Source organism: Hylobates moloch, unplaced genomic scaffold (genome assembly GCF_009828535.3).
Source record: "Hylobates moloch isolate HMO894 unplaced genomic scaffold, HMol_V3 SCAFFOLD_2, whole genome shotgun sequence".
NCBI lineage: Eukaryota > Metazoa > Chordata > Mammalia > Primates > Hylobatidae > Hylobates > Hylobates moloch.
In genome coordinates, this window is record NW_026652277.1 from 22,937,626 (window position 1) to 22,958,013 (window position 20,388).

Sequence of the window (20,388 nt, forward strand, 5' to 3'; positions counted from 1 at the left end):
AAATGGAAAACAAAAAAAGGCAGGGGTTGCAATCCTAGTCTCTGATAAAACAGACTTTAAACCAACAAAGATCAAGAGACAAAGAAGGCCATTACATAATGGTAAAGGGATCAATTCAACGAGAAGAGCTAACTATCCTAAATATATATGCACCCAATACAGGAGCACCCAGATTCAGAAAGCAAGTCCTTAGAGACCTACAAAGAGACTTAGGCTCCCACACAATAATAATGGGAGAATTTGACACCCCACTGTCAACAAAAGACCTGCGAAGAGACTTAGACTCCCACACAATAATAATGGGAGACTTTGACACCCCACTGTCAACATTAGACAGATCAATGAGACAGAAAGTTAACAAGAATATCCGGGAATTTAACTCAGCTCTGCACCAAGCGGACCTAATAGACATCTACAGAACTCTCCACCCCAAATCAACAGAATATACATTCTTCTCAGCACCACATCGCACTTATTCCAAAATTGACCACACAGTTGGAAGTAAAGAACTCCTCAGCAAATGTAAAAGAACAGAAATCATAACAAACTGTCTCTCAGAACACAGTGCAATCAAACTAGAACTCAGGATTGAGAAACTCACTCAAAACCACTCAACTACATGGAACTTGAACAACCTGCTCCTGAATGACTACTGCGTACATAACAAAATGAAGGCAGAAATAAAGATGTTCTTTGAAACCAACGAGAACAAGGACACAACATACCAGAATCTCTTGGACACATTTAAAGCAGTGAGCAGAGGGAAATTTATCACACTAAATGCCCACAAGAGAAAACAGGAAAGATCTAAAATTGACACCCTAACATCACAATTAAAAGAACTACAGAAGCAAGAGCAAACACATTCAAAAGCTAGCAGAAGGCAAGAAATAACTAAGATCAGAGCAGAACTGAAGGAGATACAGACACAAAAAACCCTTCAAAAAATCAATGAATTCAGGAGCTGGTTTCCTGAAAAGATCAACAAAATTGATAGAACACTAGCAAGACTAACAAAGAAGACAAGAAAGAAGAATCAAATAGATGCAATAAAAAATGATAAAGGGGATATCACCACCGATCCCACAGAAATACAAACTACCATCAGAGAATACTATAAACACCTCTATGCAAATAAACTAGAAAATCTAGAAGAAATGGATAAATTCCTCGACACATACACCCTCCCAAGACTAAACCAGGGAGAAGTTGAATCTCTGAATAGACCAATAACAGGCTCTGAAATTGAGGCAATAATTAATAGCCTTCCAACCAAAAAAAGTCCAGGACCAGATGGATTCACAGCCAAATTCTACCAGAGGTACAAGGAGGAGCTGGTACCATTCCTTCTGAAACTATTCCAATCAATAGAAAAAGAGGGAATCCTCCCTAACACATTTTATGAGGCCAGCATCATCCTGATACCAAAGCCTGGTAGAAACAAAACAAAAAAAGAATTTTAGACCAATATCTCTGATGAACATCGATGCAAAAATCCTCAATAAAATACTGGCAAACCAAATCCAGCAGCACATCAAAAAGCTTATCCACCATGATCAAGTGGGCTTCATCCCTGGGATGCGAGGCTGGTTCAACATATGCAAATCAATAAACATAACCCATCATATAAACAGAACGAAAGACAAAAACCACATGATTATCTCAATAGATGCAGAAAAGGCCTTTGACAAAATTCAACAGTGCTTCATGCTAAAAACTCTCAATAAATTAGGTATTGATGGGACATATCTCAAAATTATAAGAGCTATTTATGACAAATGCACAGCCAATACCATATTGAATAGGTAAAAACTGGAAGCATTCCCTTTGAAAACGGGCACAAGACAGGGATGCCCTCTCTCACCACTCCTATTCAGCATAGTGTTGGAAGTTCTGGCCAGGGCAATCAGGCAGGAGAAAGAAATAAAAGATATTTAATTTGGAAAAGAGGAAGTCAAATTGTCCCTGTCTGCAGATGACATGATTGTATATTTAGAAAATCCCATCATCTCAGCCTAAAATCTCCTCAAGCTGATAAGCAACTTCAGCAAAGTCTCAGGATACAAAATCAATGTGCAAAAATCACAGGCATTCTTATACACCAATAACAGACAAACAGAGAGCCCAATCATGAGTGAACTCCCATTCATAATTGCTTCAAAGAGAATAAAATACCTAGGAATCCAAATTATAAGGGATGTGAAGGACCTCTTCAAGGAGAACTACAAACCACTGCTCAACGAAATAAAAGAGGACACAAAGAAATGGAAGAACATTTCATGCTCACGGATAGGAAGAATCAATATTGTGAAAATGGTCATACTGCCCAAGGGAATTTATAGATTCAATGCCATTCCCATCAAGCTACCAATGCCTTTTTTTCACAGAATTGGAAAAAACTATTTTAAAGTTCATATGGAGCCAAAAAAGAGCCTGCATTGGCAAGACAATCCTATGCCAAAAGAACAAAGCTGGAGGTATCATGCTACCTGACTTCAAACTATACTACAAGGCTACAGTAACCAAAAAAGCATGGTACTGGTACCAAAACAGAGATATAGACCAATGAAACAGAATACAGCCCTCAGAAATAATATCACACATCTACAACCATCTGATCTTTGACAAACCTGACAAAAACAAGAAATGGGGAAAGGATTCCCTATTTAATAAATGGTGCTGGGAAAACTGGCTAGCCATATGTAGAAAGCTGAAACTGGATTCCTTCCTTACACCTTATACAAAAATTAATTCAAGATTGATTAAAGACTTACATGTTAGACCTAAAACTATAAAAACCCTAGAAGAAAACCTAGGCAATACCATTCAGGACATAGGCATGGGCAAGGACTTCATGTCTAAAACACCAAAAGCAATGGCAACAAAAGCCAAAATTGACAAATGGGATCTAATTAAACTAAAGAGCTTCTGCACAGCAAAAGAAACTACCATCAGAGTGAACAGGCAACCACAAAATGGAAGAAAATTTTTTGCAATCTACTCATCTGACAAAGGGCTAATATCCAGAATCTACAAAGAACTCAAACAAACTTACAAGAAAAAAACAACCCCATCAAAAAGTGGGTGAAGGATATGAACAGACAATTCTCAAAAGAAGACATTTATGCAGCCAAAAAACACATGAGAAAATGCTCATCATCACTGGCCATCAGAGAAATGCAAATCAAAACCACAATGAGATACCATCTCACACCAGTTAGAATGGTGATCATTTAAAGGCCAGGAAACAACAGGTGCTGGAGAGGATGTGGAGATATAGGAACACTTTTACACTGTTGGTGGGACAGTAAACTAGTTCAATCATTGTGGAAGACAGTGTGGCGATTCCTCAAGGATCTAGAACTAGAAACACCATTTGATGCAGCCATCCCATTACTGGGTATATACCCAAATGATTATAAATCATGCTGCTATAAAGACACATGTACACATATGTTCATTGCGGCACTATTCACAATAGCAAAGACTTGGAACTAACCCAAATGTCCATCAATGATAGACTGGATTAAGAAAATGTGGCACATATACACCATGGAATACTATGCAGCCATAAAAAGGATGAGTTCATGTCCTTTGTAGGGACATGGATGAAGCTGAAAACCATCATTCTCAGCAAACTATCGCAAGGACAAAAAACCAGACACCGCATGTTCTCACTCATAGGTGGGAATTGAACAATGAGAACACTTGGACACAGGAAGGGGAATATCATACACCAGGGCCTGTCGTGGGGTGGGGGGAGGGGGGAGGGATAGCATTAGGAGATATACCTAATGTAAATGAGGAGTTAACGGGTGCAGCACACCAACATGGCACATGTGTACATATGTTACAAACCTGCACGTTGTGCACATGTTCCCTAGAACTTAAAGTATAATAATAATAAAAAAAGTTTGTCATTACATAATGGTAAAATGTTCAATTTACCAGGAAGATACAATTATAAAATAGTAAGCATCTAACAATACAGACTAAAATTACATAAAGCAAAAACTGATTACAAACTACTTAGAGTAATATGCAAATCATCTAAGTATAATAGCATAAAAATACAAGGTACCTAAGATTACATCTAAAAAAAGGTACTTTCAAGACTTCTATAGGGTTATAAAACTCTATTGAAATAATACATAAACAAAATATATAACATATTTACAGATTAGAAGACTCAGTGATAAAGATGCCAATTGTGCCTAAATTGAACTGTAGATTTAACATAATTCTAACTGAAATACCAATAAAATTTGTTTTGCTTTGTTTCTTTTGTTTTGTTTTTTTCTGTGAATATTGACAATCTGATTCTAAAATTTACATGGAAATGCAAAGATCCAATAAAGCTGGGGCACTCTTGCAAAACAGGGCAGGAGCGTTAGCCTTAACAGGTAAGATTTAGATATTAAATCAGTGTTATATTGGTGCAGGAAAAAAACCGGTGAAACAGATTGAGTCAGAATAGGCTCATATATATGAGCCCTTAATAATGACAGGTGGACTTATATATCAAGGGAGAAGACAGACTTTTTATTAAATGGATACTTCAGATGGTTATTTATAATAAAAGGAAATGAAACCAGACGTCTATCTCTCTATACACTAATATCAATTCTAAATGGATTAAATCTGTAAATATGAAAAGCAAAACAAGCGAAAAGTTTAAAGACCATAGAGAATAATACATTTGTGATTAAATATTAGAAGAACTCTTTTTAAAGAAGGCAGAAAAAAATGTAAAGACAAAAAGGAAAAGATTAAGTCAGAATAACATTCATATTGAGAACATTTATTTATTACAAAAGCCAGAAAAAGATTAAAAACTTAATCCACAAACTGAAAGAAGACATTTGCAATACATATAACTGGTAAAGGATTAGTATCCAAGTTATATAAAGAATTCCTATGAAAAAGTAAATATGAAATAAACCAATAGAATCAAAAGGCTGAAACCTGCAGTACCTAAAAGAGGAAATCTGAATGGTCAATAAACATTTAAAAAGACGATCACTTTCATTAGTAATCAGGAAAAGACAAAAGACATTATAAACACACATACATACACGTAAACTCCAAAACTGTGAGTAAGCATTATACAATAATAGGTTGGCAAAAATGATGAAGTCTGGCAACATCACTGCTGAAGACCATATGGAGCACTAGAAACTTTCATCTGTTCCTGATTAGAGTGTCAGGGTAATATTACTTTGGAAAACTATCTGGCACTAGCTTCTGTGGCAGAGGCTACTTATTGTCCTTCAATAGCTAATCTCCTCCTTTCATTGTTTTGGAGACAGGGTCTTGCTCTATTGCCCAGGCTGGAGGGCAAAGGCACAATCATGGCTCACTGTGGGCTTGACCTCCCAGGCTCAAGCTCTCCTCCCAGCTCAGCCTCCCTCAGTCTCAGGCACGTGCCACCATGCCCAGCTAATTTTTTTTTCTATTTTTTGTAGAGACAGGGTCTCACTTTGTTGCCCAGGCTGGTCTCAAATTCTTGGGCTTTAGTTAGGTATTTGGCTGCATAGACAGAGAGCACCTTTCTCAGTCTGTCTTGCAATTGGACACAGTTCTAGGTCTAGGATCAGACCTGTGGGACATGAGTAGAAGTGACATGTGCAATTTCTGGGTCATATCCTTAAGGATAAATATTCTTGCCCTGGACTTTCTCTTTCTGGAGAAAGTCTAGAACCCATGGACATGAAGTTGACCACCTTTATTTATGTGGGTGAGTAAAATATCTTAGGAGATGTCAGAGCAGTAAGATTGAAGGAACCTGTGTACCACTTTATGGAGTACTGCTCCTCATGGGGCATTGTCCTGCATGGAGCCACTTGCTTCTTCACTGTAACATGAATGAAGTAGTCTTCAATCTATTTAAGTCAGTGTATTTTTTGTTGTTGCAATCACAGCAGCTTACCCACAGCAAGTGAACTTACCAGTACTCTATGACCAGCAATTCTGTTATGAGTATAAAACCTGGAAGAGCTCCTGTATCTGTGTATCAGGTGAAACTAGAAGAATGTTGAGAGCAATAATACTCATAATAGTAAAAAGTGAGAACCAACCTAAGTGTTGATGAGCAGCAGAATGGGTAAATAAGTTGTGGTATATTCGTGTATTAGAATATTCGGAATGGGTGAATCACAACCACTAGCATCAGCATGAATGAATCTTAGAAATATAATGTTGAGAAAATGGAGCAAAATCACAGAAGAATGTGTGTATTTTTCATTTACTTATTTTTTATTTCTAGAAAGCTTAAAAACTGGCAAAACTCAACAACATACTGCTTAGGAATACATGTACAAGTGATAAAGCTATGAAGAAAATTAAAAAAAAAAATTAGAGCAATAGTTCCCTCCAGGAGGAAATGAAGAGGAATGCAACTGGTGGGCTTCTGGGGCATGGTAATAATCTAGTTATGGCCTTGGTCTCGGGAATGCAGGCATTCATGTTATTATCATTCTTTAAATTGTGCATATGTGTTTTCATTCATCCCTTTGTTATTCATGGGTTATTTAAAAGTTTGAAAAACATACATACAAAAAAACATGAAACAACAAAATTTAGACTCGAGACAAAACAAACTCTTCTCTACTTAGATTTGACCCCAAATTAAGAGATTAAGAATGGGGAACTTTACTCCCTGGATAAAAGAATAGGCTGACAAAAAGGCTGGGATAAATATATTTGCATAAAGCATGAGAAAATTACTAACTATGCAATAATTAAAATAAATATTTGAGATAGCAAAGAGTAGAGGTGAAATGGAGAGAACAGAACAAGAATGTAGAGCAATGTTCCCCGGCATTTAGTTTGCCACAGTATACATAAAAACATACTATTCACACAGAGCACTGGGATAAATCAACAAAGTTGCTCATGGGCTTAGACTATTGGTCAGAGCTTCAGGCTACTCTAGTAATGCCCTAAACCCTGCCACTTGGAGGACCGAGGAGAATCAATATCCCAGCATACCTGAAACCTCTTCAGGAAACTTTGAAGGAAGGTGCAAACCAGAAAAGTTTCCAAAAGATGTCAAGGAAAACAACAAAGAGTACAACATGACATGAAAGAGAATGTGGCCGGGCGCGGTGGCTCACGCTTGTAATCCCAGCACTTTGGGAGGCCGAGGCGGGCGGATCACGAGGTCAGGAGATCGAGACCACGGTGAAACCCTGTCTCTACTAAAAATACAAAAAATTAGCCGGGCGTGGTGGCGGGCGCCTGTAGTCCCAGCTACTCGGAGAGGCTGAGGCAGGAGAATGGCGTGAACCCGGGAGGCGGAGCTTGCAGTGAGCCGAGATTGCGCCACTGCACTCCAGCCTGGGCGACAGAGCGAGACTCCGTCTCAAAAAAAAAAAAAAAAAAAACAGATCCCAGATCCCACAACAGCAGTCATTAAAAGTGTACATAATGGGCATGGTGGCTCATACCTGCAATCCTAGCACTTTGGGAGGCTGAGGCGGGAGGATCACTTGAGGCCAGGAGTTCAAGACCTGCCTGGGCAACATAGTGAGACTTTGTCTCTACAAAATATAAAAAAATTAGCCAAGTGTGGTGGTGCACACCTGCAGTCCCAGCTACTCAGGAGGCTAAGGCAAGACAATCACTTGAGCTCAGAGGTTTGAGGTTACAGTGAGCTATGATCATGTCACTGCACTCCAGTCTGGGTGACAGAGGAAGACTCTGTCTTTAAAAGAAAAACAAAAGTGTACATAAGAAACATGTCTGAGTTGAAGAAAACGACTATCAGAGAGGCCCATTTTATTCAAGAGAAATTAATAAAATAATGTTTACTCATATCCTGATGACATCTTTTTAAATTTCAAGGTTAAAAAACGCAACACAAAAATTTTCAAAATGGGGAAGGCAGGCTAATTAGCAACAAACAAAAATTAAACCGGACTTAGTCAGGTCAAGACATTGCAAAGTGGATAGAATATTTCCTCCAGAACAAAAGGAAAAGACTCAAATTCATGTTGCAGTTTATAAGAAATAAATCAAAACTAAGAACTCAAGGCCTGTGGAAGTCATGATTTTTAAAAAGTGGCCGGTGAGGTTAAACATAAACATATAAATGTAAGTATAAATAATTGCTATTCTTGTAGACAGCTGAAAGCAGAAAGTAATTAACCAAAAATACTTTTGTATGATAAAAAGAATAACATAATAATGATGTGGTTCTCTACAAAGAGTAAATTAACAAGGACCAGAAGGAAGAGGGGAATATATTGATGAAATTAGGGCTGAGACAAAGTTCAGGGAACAAAAACACATATATTTTCTTGTCTTGCAGAGTGTTTTAGGACTCAAAATTTACTTGGTTTTTGGTTTTGATAATTTCAGTAATGTAGTGGGTACCTGAGTTTACCTTGAAGTTTACCATTACAATATACGAAATAAAAACAAGTAAAGTGAGGTTCATATTACATGAGCCAGGAAACAAACAAACAAAAAGAGCAGGATGCCAGGAATATATCACACATGTCACCTATGTTGATAAATTCACATAGTTTCAGTTTGCCAATTAAGTGTAAATAAATGAAGGTGAGATTTTAAAAACTAAAATCTAGTTATGTTATAAAAGAACACTTACACATGGCTGGTGGAAATGTAAATTAGTTCCACCATGGTGAAAAATAGTGTGGCGATTCCTCAAAGACCTAAAAACAGAACTACCATTTGACCCAGCAATCCCATTACTGGGCATATACACAAAGGAATATAAATTGTTCTATCATAAAGACACATGCACGCATATGTTAACAGAAGCACTATTCACATTAGCAAAGACATGGAATCAACTTAAATGCCCAACAATGATAGACTGGATAATGAAAATGTGGTACATACACACCATGGAATACTATGCAGCCATGTCAAAGAATGAGATCTTGTCCTCTGCAGGAACATGGATAGAGCTGAAGGCCATTATCCTTAGCAAAAGAATGCAGGAACAGAAAACCAAATACTGTATGTTCTCCCTTATAAATGATGAGAGCTACATGATGAGAACACATGGACATACAGAGGGAAACAACTACACTGAGGCCTACCGGAGGGTGGAGGATGGGAGGAGGAAGATCAGGAAAAATAACTAATGGGTTCCAGACTTGACACCTGGCTGAAGAAATAATCTGTACAACAAACCCCCATGACACAAGTTTACCTGCATAACAAACCTGCACATGTACCTCTGAACTTCAAATATAAGTTAAATAATGAGTTTCAAGTCAAGGCTAAAAAAAAGCTAAATAAGGTCGGGCACAGTGGCTCACACCTGTAATCCCAGCACTTTGGGAGGCTGAGGCGGGAAGATCATGAGATGAAGAGATTGAGACCACTCTGGTCAACATGGTGAAACCCTGTCTCTTCTAAAAATACAAAATTAGCCAGGTGTGGTGGTACATGCCCACAATCCCAGCTACTCGGGAGGCTGAGGCAGGAGAATCGCATGAACCCGGGAGGCAGAGGTTGCGGTGAGCCGAGATTACACCATTGCACTCCAGCCTGGGGAACAAGAGCGAAATTCTGTCTCAAAAAAAAAAAAAAGGTAAATAGAAAAAAATAAATAAAAGGATTTACATTACCTGATTTCAAGATTTACTAGGAAAGCTATGTTAATTAAGACAGTGTGATATTGGCAAAAGGACTGACAAATAAACCAATGGAAAAGAATAGCGTAGTTAGAAATAGACTCATACATAGACAGTAAATTGATCTAGAAAAACGGAACTGGTGAAATTCAATGAAAAAAGACAAGATCAATATTATAAGAAATATATACAGAATGTGAGATATCATCACAGACACAGAGAATACAATCTGCCACAGAAAAAATAACTAAGTTGTCTTCATTAAAATAAAAATATCTGACCTTCAAAGGACACCATTCAGAAAATAGAAGGAAAAATTATAGACTGAGGAAAAAAATGTTTGTAATACATATATCTGACAAAGGACTTGTATTCAGAATATATAACAAAATGCTACAATTCAATAACAGTTAAAAATTGACAAAAGTACAGGAATGGGCAGTTGCTTTTTTTTTTTTTTGAGAAGGAGTCTCGCTCTTTCACCCAGGCTAGAGTGCAGTGGCGCGATCTCGGCTCACTGCAGGCTCCGCCCCCCAGGGTTCACGCCATTCTCCTGCCTCAGCCTCCCGCGTAGCTGGCACTACAGGCGCCCGCCACCTCGCCTGGCTAATTTTTTGTATTTTTAATAGAAACGGGGTTTCATCGTTTTAGCCAGGATGGTCTCGATCCCCTGACCTCATGATCCGCCCGCCTCGGTCTCCCAAAGTGCTGGGATTACAGGCGTGAGCCACCACGCCTGGCCGGGCAGTTGTTTTTTAAATGAGTGTGGAGACTCAGGTTTGCAAGATGGAAAAGAGTTCTGGAATTTGGTTTAACAATTTGGATGTTTGTGACACTACTGAACTGTACATTTAAAAATGGCTAAAATGACAGATTTTCTGTTATGTGCATTTAGCCACAAGTTTTAAAAAGTCTTAAGTAGATCCTTCAAAAAAGAAGACCTAAGAATGATCAATCAGCACGTGAAAAGATGCTCAACGTCATTAATTAGGGAAATGCAAATTAAAATTACAATGAGATAACATTTTAAAATGGTTAAAATTTAAAAACTAACAATATCAGGTGGGCACTGTGGCTAACACATGTAATCCCAGCACTTAGGGAGGCCAAGGTGGGTGGATCACAAGGTCAGGAGTTTGAGACCAGCCTGGCCAACATGGTGAAACCTGTCTCCACTAAAAATACAAAAATTGGCCAGGCACGGTGGCTCACACCTGTAATCCCAGCACTTTGGGAGGCCGAGGCTGGCGGATCACGAGGTCAGGAGATCCAGACCATCCTGGCTAATACAGTGAAATCCCATCTCTACGAAAAATACAAAAAAATTAGCTGGGTGTGGTGGCAGGCACCTGTAATCCCAGCTGCTTGGGAGGCTGAGGCAGGAGAATGGCGTGAACCCAGGAGGTGGAGCTTGCAGTGAGCCGAGATTGCGTCACTGCACTCCAGACTGGGCAACAGAGTGAGATTCCCTCTCAAAAAAAAAAAAAAATTAGCCAGGTGTGGTGGCGGGTGCCTGTAATCCCAGCTACTCGGGAGGCTGAGGCAGAGAATTGCTTGAACCTGGGAGGTGGAGGTTGCAGTGAGCCGAGATTGTGCCACTGCACTCCAGCCTGGCAACAGAGTGAGACTCTGTCTCAAAACAAAACAAAACAAACAAAAAACAAACAAAAAAACTAACAATATGAAGTTGTTAGGGATGTGGAGCAAGTGGAACTCTCAAAGATTGCTGGTGTGAGGATTAAAGTCACTTTAGAGTACTGGCAATTTTGTTGTTTATTTTTTGTAAAAAACTTTGGCCAGGCATGGTGGCTCACACCTGTAATCCAAGCCCTTTGGGAGGCCAAGGTGGGTGGATCACCTGAGGTCAGGAGTTTGAGATTAGCCTGGCCAACATGGTGAAACCCATCTCTACTAAAAATACAAAAATTAGCCAGGCTTGGTGGCGCATGCCTGTAATCCCAGCTACTCAGGAGGCTGAGGCAGGAGAATCGCTTAAACCTGGGAGGTGGAGGTTGCAGTGAGCCAAGATCGCACCATGTACTCCAGCCTAGGTGACAGAGCAAGACTCCGTCTCAAAACAAAACAGAAAAACAACTTTTATTTTAGGTTTGGGGGTACAGGGCAGGTTTGTTATACAGGTAAATTGCATATCATGGGGGTCTGGTGTTCAGATTACTTCATCACACAGGTAGTAAGCATAGTATCCGACAGGTAGTTTTTCAATCCTCACTCTCCTCCCACCTCCACCCTCAAGTAGGCCCCCATGTCTGTTCCTTTCTTTGTGTCCATGTGTACTCAATGTTTAGCTCTCACTTATAAGTGAGAACATGTGGTATTTGGTTTTCTGCTTCTGTGTTAGGTCACTTAGGATAATGGCCTCCAGCTCCATTCATGTTGCTGCAAAGGACATGATCTCGTTCTTTTTTTTATGGCTGCGTCATATTCCATGGTGTATATGTACCACATTTTCTTTGTCCAGTCTACCATTGATGGGCATTTAGGTTGATTCCCTGTCGTTACTATTGTGAATGGTGTGGCAAGGAACATGTGCATGCATGTGTCTTTGTGGTTTCTTATGCAGTTAAACACACACACTTCCTGTGTCCTCGCCATTCCACTCCTACCTGAGAGATATTAACACAAACTTTCACAAGTGATTTGTAAGAGAATTCTTATAGCAGCTTTTTTTCCATAATAGCCCTAACTGGAAAGAGCCCATTTGTCCAATGAGGCCAGATGGATAAACAAATTATGGTTTATTCATTCAAAAGAATACTACTCAGCATTACAAAGGAAATTAAGAAGGGACAACTGCCATGATACATGCAATAACATGGGTGGATCTTAAAAGTACTGTGCTGTGTAAAATGGGCCAGACATAGGAAAATACAAACTGTGTGAGTCCATCTACATAAATTTAAGAACAGGCAAAACTAATCTGTGGTGATAGAAATCGAAACAACGCTTATTTGGTGTGGTGATGGGGGCAATGTATTGTCTGCAAAGGGACATGAGGGAGCTTGCAGGGATGATGGAAATGCTCAATGCCTTGACTTACATGATGGTTACAAAGCAAAACTCTTCAAATGGCACACTTAATATTTGTGCATTTAACCATATGTGAAATATACCCCAATAGTAATATCATAGCAAACTTTTTCTTTCATAGCATTTATCCAAATTTGTAATTTAAATTCCGATGTTTCCCTATTAATGCCTATCTTTTCCACACTGTAGATCAGGCACTATTCTAAGCTCTGCAAGCAAAATAGTTTATAAGATGGACCAGTCTGTCACCTCTTGGAATTTACAGTCTGTGAAGCAAAGAGCCATTTTTGTCTTGTTCACTATGTTACACTCGGCATGTAGCTTGGCGCTTGGTACGTATGTATACTCAACAAATATTTGTAGGGTGGATGAATGACTAGAGAGAGGGAACCAAGGGACAGTGTTAGTGGATCTAAACTCACACATTCACTTGCTTACTCTTTCCTTCCCCTTCCCCATCAGTTTTTCTTAAGTATTTGAAAATCTGTATACACTCTGATGAGTATCTCATGTGTCAACATACTGCGTGGATGTATAGATGAAGACTCATAAACTTTGAATCCAGGAAACAGTGGCACATGGATGGATTCTAGACCAGATGGAGTTCCATCTGCCTCCACGGGAAGGTGAATTGCATGGCCACTTGAGGGCAGGGCCAAGATTGTACTCAGGAAAAATACTGGATCTACTCATGTGCTTGAATTGGTATAATTTTGAGATTTAGAAGTCTGTTTCATAAAGCCTGGATAATTCAAATTTGTATTAGAAAATGTTACCAGCTAACAATCATAAAAAAGCCTGATTTTGAGTGACACCATATTCTCCTGGATCCTCCAATGTTTTATTTGCTTAACTGATTAAATTTCTAAAATGAGAATTACTCCAACTAAAATTATAACCTGCAGGTGAGAAGAGGAAAAACCAAGAGGGGAAAAAAGACACTATATATAGTCCTATCTATGTAGATCAGTTTGGGAACATTTCAGAGAAATCAAGTATTAAAATCCTCAGCAAGGTTACTATATAAACTTAGTTATAAACAGGAATTAATTTAATATTATCTTGCAAGTGTACTTAAGTTCTTTGATCTCCTGCAGCAACTTAAATTTAGAAAATGGCCTTAAAGTGACAAATGTTGAAAAAAAATTTCAGAAAGAAGATGATTTTAGATTGTATGCCTCTTGAAGCAAAAAAAAAAAGGGTATATTTATATATTTTATGTTTCTTAGGCCCTTCCCCACAAACCTGAGTTGTCCTCAGAGCACTTAGCATCACAGCAGGTTCTCAACAAAGTTTGTCTCATTTTGGTTAGTTATTAATTGAAATTTAGTGGATATATTTCTATACCGGACATCATTTACCTTAACATTTAGAACCCCCAAATGAAAACAGTAAGTCAAATAGGTTAAATAACAGCATAATATAGAATTGGGCTTTATCTATTACATGAACTCTAATGTGAAATTGAATGGCTTGGCACTAGGAACAGATTCTCCTATCTTCTTTTCTTCCTTTGGATGTGACTGGAAGCTTAGACTCCGAGCTTTGATATTTCCCAATATTACATCCATGGCCACAAATGGGCAGACTGACAGATAGGCTCCAGGCAGAATGAGTGCCCGCGCCTCTGAAATTTGTACTTACCCCTATTGTAGCTCAACCATATTGCACTGTAGCCATTTGTTTACACATCTACCTCTCACATTGGACTGAGCTCTTTGGGTTCAGGCACTTTGTCTTACACCCTCAGCATCTAGCAGGGACTGCCTTGTACTATCTCTAGAGCCTGTAATGACAGGGGCTCGATAAACCTTAAACGAGAACAGAAAGAAACAGACAGGTATATTCAAAAAGACAAATAGCATCTAAACATTACATGCACTTACAATATAATTGAAGGATGTGTCAGCAAGCACTGCAAACTGACGAAACAGTGTGTGCCTTGTAAACATCTCATTCTTAAGGACATGAAAGCTGAAATTTAAAAAATTATGAAACTTAAAATGTATATAAATCATAGGATAAAGCAAATAAGCATTATGTTAATGAGGTAGGAAACTACATTAAAATTTTAAAATATTACCAAATAAAAATTTAAAAATATTAGCATGAACACACTACCTCTTTCATTTTTAAAACTACATGTTGCCTGGGCAAAGTGGTGAAACCCCATCTCTACAAACAATTAAAAAAAATAACCAGGCATGCATGGTGGTACATGCCTGTAGTCCCAGCAATTCAGAAGGCTGAGGTGGGAGGTTCACCTGAGACTGGGAGGTCAAGGCTGCAGTGAGCCGTGATTGCACCACTGCACTCCAGCCTGGATGACAGAGTGAGACCCTGTCTGACAAAAAACCAAAAACCACACACACACATAAAAACCAAACAAACTTACATGTTTTTCAGCTTAGAAAAGGCATAGAAGTAATGGCAATGATCACCCCTACTGCCTAGACTGTGATTTCAAAAAGCATTTCTCACCAGAATAATTCAGGGCATTTTTCAGAAATGATTGTTTCTAGATCTAAGGCAATAAATGCACAGAATGAACCTGAGACATCTTATTCTACCAGAATTCAACAAAGTCATCAAAGGTTATATCAAAAGAACACAGTAATCAATTTGGAAGAGCTCCTGTTGACTTAAGATTGGAGAAATCACACATCAAAGATAGTAAGAACTACAGTGTGTTGAAACATCACACATATATTAGCTATTTGGGAAATTCTCAGCCTATCTTGATTGCAAGAGATGCTAAAATTAGGAGATTTGCTGTCAGGAAGACATACTCTGTAGAGAAGGCAAGAGAATGGCTGGACAACCTTAGAGTCTAGGAAGAAACAAAAATCACAGCATTTACTCACACAAAAGACTCTTTGAAGAGATCAGATGTGTGACGTCCCTTCAGCCATCTCAGTAGAGTCCAAAATAGAGATGAGATTATCTAGGAAAGACCTGAAAAGGAGCCTCCCGTCTAATGAAGTGACTTCCCGTGACAAACATGGGAGACCCACAAGATTTTGAGAATGTTATATCAGCAACAACACTGCCAGATTGCACTGAAAAGGACAGAGAAAGGAAATAAATGAAAGAAGGTTATTGGATTCCCAAAATTCTACAGGCAGGAAACAGATTGATAAAACTACTCAGGGTCAAACATGTGCTACTTTTCATGAAGGAAGATATTTGACTCAGTAGTAGTGCTTTGGGCCCAGAAGGTGGAACCTTGAGTCACAGAGAATTAGCCCAGGCCTTGAAACCTAATGGCGTTATGCTGAAACAATTTCAAAATTGTTTGGACTAGTGACTCAATTTTCCCCTTCTACTTTCTCCCCTTTCAAACAAGAATGTCTATAGCTATTATTGACATTTATGTCAACACAATGCCTTTCCCACTATTGTATTTGGGAGCAAATAATCTATAATTTCACGAGTCGACATATGGAGAGAAATTTTGTCCCAGGATGAATTATAACCAGAGTCTCACCACACCTAATTTAGATGATGCAAACTGGGACTTCTGAGGCTGATAACACTTAGATGAAATTTTGGACTTGAGTTGATGCTGTAATGGGTTGAGACTTTGGGGGATACTGGGATGTGGTAAACGCATGTTGCATGCAGGATAGGCATGATTGTTTGGGGGCCAGAAGGTTGACTGTAGTAGAGTGAACATTGCACCCCATGAAAATATCCACTTTCTAATTCCTGGAAATTTTGAGTATGCTACCTAACATAGTAAAAAGAACTTTGCAGATGTGGTAAGTTACAGATCTTGAGACAGAGTAATTATTCTAGATTATTTAGTGGGCCCAATGTAATCACAAAGGTTTTTTTAAAGAAGGAAGCAGGAAGATCAGAGTAGATATGAATGAAGCAGAAATAATACATAGAAAGATAATAGCTAAGAATGTTCCAAAATTCAGAAATGACATTGACCCATAGATTCAAGAGCTAGACCAGATAAATAAAAGGAACTATACCTAGGGACATCATAATAAAACTAATGATAACCAAAGATCAAAGGAAAAAATTTAAAGTATGCAGACATGAAAAAAAAAGCAACATTAAGACTGACAGCTGCCTTCTCAACAGCAACAATGAAGGCCAAAGTACTGACGTTATTTTTTTAATTTTTAAAATTTGTTTACTCGTTTTGAGATGGAGTCTAGCTCTGTTGCCCAGGCTGGAGTGCAGTGGCACGATCTTGGCTCACTGCAACCTCCGCCTCCTGGGTTCAAGCAATTCTCCTGCCTCAGCCTCCTGAGTAGCTGGGATTACAGGTGCCTGCCACCAAGCCCAGCTAATTTTTGTATTTTTAGTAGTGATGGGGTTTCACTGTGTTGGCCAGGCTGGTCTCGAACTCCTGACCTCATGATCCGCCTGCGTCGGCCTCCCAAAGTGCTCGGATTACAAGTATGAGCCACCATGCCTGGCCTACTGACATTATTAATCGGCTGAAAAAATAACTGCCAAGATAGAACTCTATACTTAGCAAAAACTTTCTTCAATAATGAAGGTAAAATAATGACATTTTCCTCCAAAGAAAAGCTGAGAGAATTATTTGCCAGCAAACCTGTATTAAAAATGAAGAAACAAAAAATGAAAGGGCTATTCAGGCAGCATGAAAATGATCTCAGATGAAAACATAATAAGCAGAAAAAAATGAGAGGGCCAACAAAGAGTAAATGTGTGAGTAAATATAAATGAATACTGAGTATGCCAAACAACAATAGCAACCTTTCATGGAGTTAAAAAAATAGAGAGAATTAAAATTAAAATATAGGAGGGAATTAAATGGAGTGAAAATAGTCTAAGGTTCTAGAATATTTGGGAAATTGGTATCAATATTAATTTCTAAAACACTGCAATAAGCTAAGAATAAGATTTTATAAAGGAGAAATTTCAAAAAAAGAAAATGAATAACAAATTAATAAAAGAAAATATGGAATAAAAAAGGTTCATTGGTTCAAAACAAGGCAAAAAGGAGAGAAGAAGAAATATAAAACAGGTCAAATAGAAAACAACTTGTTAAGTAGTAAATACAAACCCAACTATAGTATTTTTACTTAAAGTAAATAAATAAAGTATGACAATTAAATAAAATAAAACTGACAGATTAGGTTAAAAACCCAATTATACGCCAATTACAAGAAACACATTCAAATATAGAAATAAGATAGGCTGAAAGAAAAAAGTTGGAAAAAAATACACCATGCACTCTTAACCAAATAGTTAAGCAGACATTAAGCTAAAGAGCATTACTAAAGATAAAAACATTTCATAATGATAGATATTACTGATAACTTCACAAGATGAGATCAGTATCTAAATTGTGGGTACCCAATGACTAAGATGTAAACTATGTAAAGTAAAAATGGACAGATTAAAATAAGAAACAGATACATCTATAATCATAGTAGAAAATTTAATACTTTTATTTTAATAGTTGGATATGATGCCAAAAAATTAATAAGTATGTAAAAGATAGAAACAACAAAATTAATGAGTTGACCTCATTGAAATATTTAGAACTCTGCACCCATCAATGATAAAATTTTTCATTCTTGGCCAGGTGTGGTGGCTCATGTCTGTAATCCCAGCACTTTGGGAGGCCGAGGTGGGCAGATCATCTGAGGTCAGGAGTTTGAGACTAGCCTGACCAACATGGAGAAACCCCGTCTCTACTAAAAATAGAAAAAAAACTAGCCAGGCGTGGTGGCGCATACCTGTAATCCCAGCTACTCGGGAGGCTGAGGCAGGAGAATTGCTTGAACCTGGGAGGTGGAGGTTGTGGTGAGCCGAGATCATGCCATTGCACTCCAGCCTGGGCAACAAGAGCAAAAACTCTGACTCAAAAAAAAAAAAAATTTCATTCTTTTCAAGAATAAAAACATTTTAAAAAACTAGCCATAGCTTGAACCATAAAACAAACATGAAGACATTTTAACAGATTAAAATTATTCAGAGTAAGTACTCTGAGGACAAGAGAATTAAACTAGAACTGTAACTAGCTAATCTTCAACTTACTGGAAATAAAACATATTACTTACTCTTTTTTTTCTTGAGAAAAATTCCCACTCTGTCACCCAGGCTAGAGTGCAGTGGCATGAACAGGGCTTACGGCAGCCTTGACCTTGTGGGTTCAAGCAATCTTCCTGCCCCAGCCTCCCATGTAGCTGGGACCACAGGTGCATGCCACGACACCCAGCTAATTTTTTTATTTTCTGTAGAGATGGGTTTCACTTTGTTGCCCAGGCTGGTCTCAAACTCCTGAGCTCAAGCAGTCCTTCTGCCTTGGTCTCTCAAAGTGCTGGGATTATAGGCATGAGCCACTGTGCCCAGCCCATATTACTTCTAAATAACCCATGGATCAAAGAAGAAATCAAACTGCATTTAGAAAATATTTTGTTTGAGTAATAATAAATATATTATATGTCACTACTTGTGGGAGGCAGCTCAAACAATACTTAGAAGAAAATATATAGTGTTGAATGCATATATTCAAAGAAAAGAAGTCTGAAAAATCAATGATCTAGGCTTTCTTCTCGAAATCTAGTAAAAAGACAGCAAATAAAACATTAAAAATTAGAAGTAAACAAGATAAAAGCAAAAGTCAATTACTCTATCAAAAAACCACCAGAGCTAATAAATTCAGTAAAGTTACAGGATACAAAATAAACATACAAAAATCAATTGTGTTTGTATATACCAACAATAAGCTATCCAAAAAGAAATTTTTAAAAAAATTCCATTTATAACAGCATCAAAAAACAAAATACTTAGGTATAAATTTAACCAACAAGGTAAAAGATCTGTATCTTGAAAACTATAAAGCACTGAAGAAAGAAGTTAAAGTAGATACAAATAAATAAAATGATATCTTGTATTCATGAATTAAAAGAAGTAATATTGTCAAGATGTCTATACTACCCAAAGTAATCTACAGATTAAATGCAATTGCTACCAAAATTGCGATGGCATTTTTCACAGAAGTAGGAAAAATAATCCTAAAATTTTATGGAACCATAGAAGATCCCAAATGGCTAGCCAAAGCACTTTTGAGAAAAAGGAACAAAGCTGGAGGCAGCTCACTTCCTGATTTGAAACTATGTTACAAAGCTATAGTAATCAAAACAGTATGATTGTACTGACATGAAAATAGACACTTAGACCAATGGAACGGATTAGAGAGCTCAGAAATAAGCTCATGCATATATGGTCAACTAATTTTTGACAAGAGTGACAAGAATATACAATGGGGGAAAGGATAGTCTCTTCAATAAATGATGTTGAAGAAACAGGATACCTACACATAAAAGGATGAAATTAGACCCCTATATTACACAATAAGTACACAAAAATTAACTCAAAATGGATTAAAGGCATAAACATAAGTCCTGAAACCACAAAATTCCTAGAAGAAAACATAGGAGGAAAAGCTTTTTCACATTGGCCTTTGGCAATGATGTTTTGAATATAATACCAGATGCACAAGCAACAAAAAACAAAAACGAATAAGTAGTATTATTTCAAACTATAAAGCTTCTTCACAGCAAAGAAAACAACAAAATGAAAAGACAATTTAAGGAATGGAAGAAAACATTTGCAAACCATACAACTTATCTGATAAGGGGTTAATATCCAAAGTGTATAAGAAACTCAGCTTAACAGCAAGAAAACAACCCGATTTAAAAGTGAACAAAGGAACTGAATAGACATTTCCCCA

The 20,388-nt window shown here is 37.8% G+C and overlaps 1 protein-coding gene across 1 annotated transcript in view; it reads right to left on the reverse strand.

Annotated features, from left to right (window-relative positions):
• The window catches only part of CUNH10orf67 (chromosome unknown C10orf67 homolog), a 157,705-nt gene that overhangs the window by 31,217 nt on the left and 106,100 nt on the right, over positions 1-20,388 (reverse strand). The window contains exon 14 of the mRNA XM_058432271.1: positions 14,546-14,633. Within this exon, the coding sequence (XP_058288254.1) occupies positions 14,546-14,633 (88 nt within the window). The remainder of the gene's footprint in view (positions 1-14,545; positions 14,634-20,388) is intronic.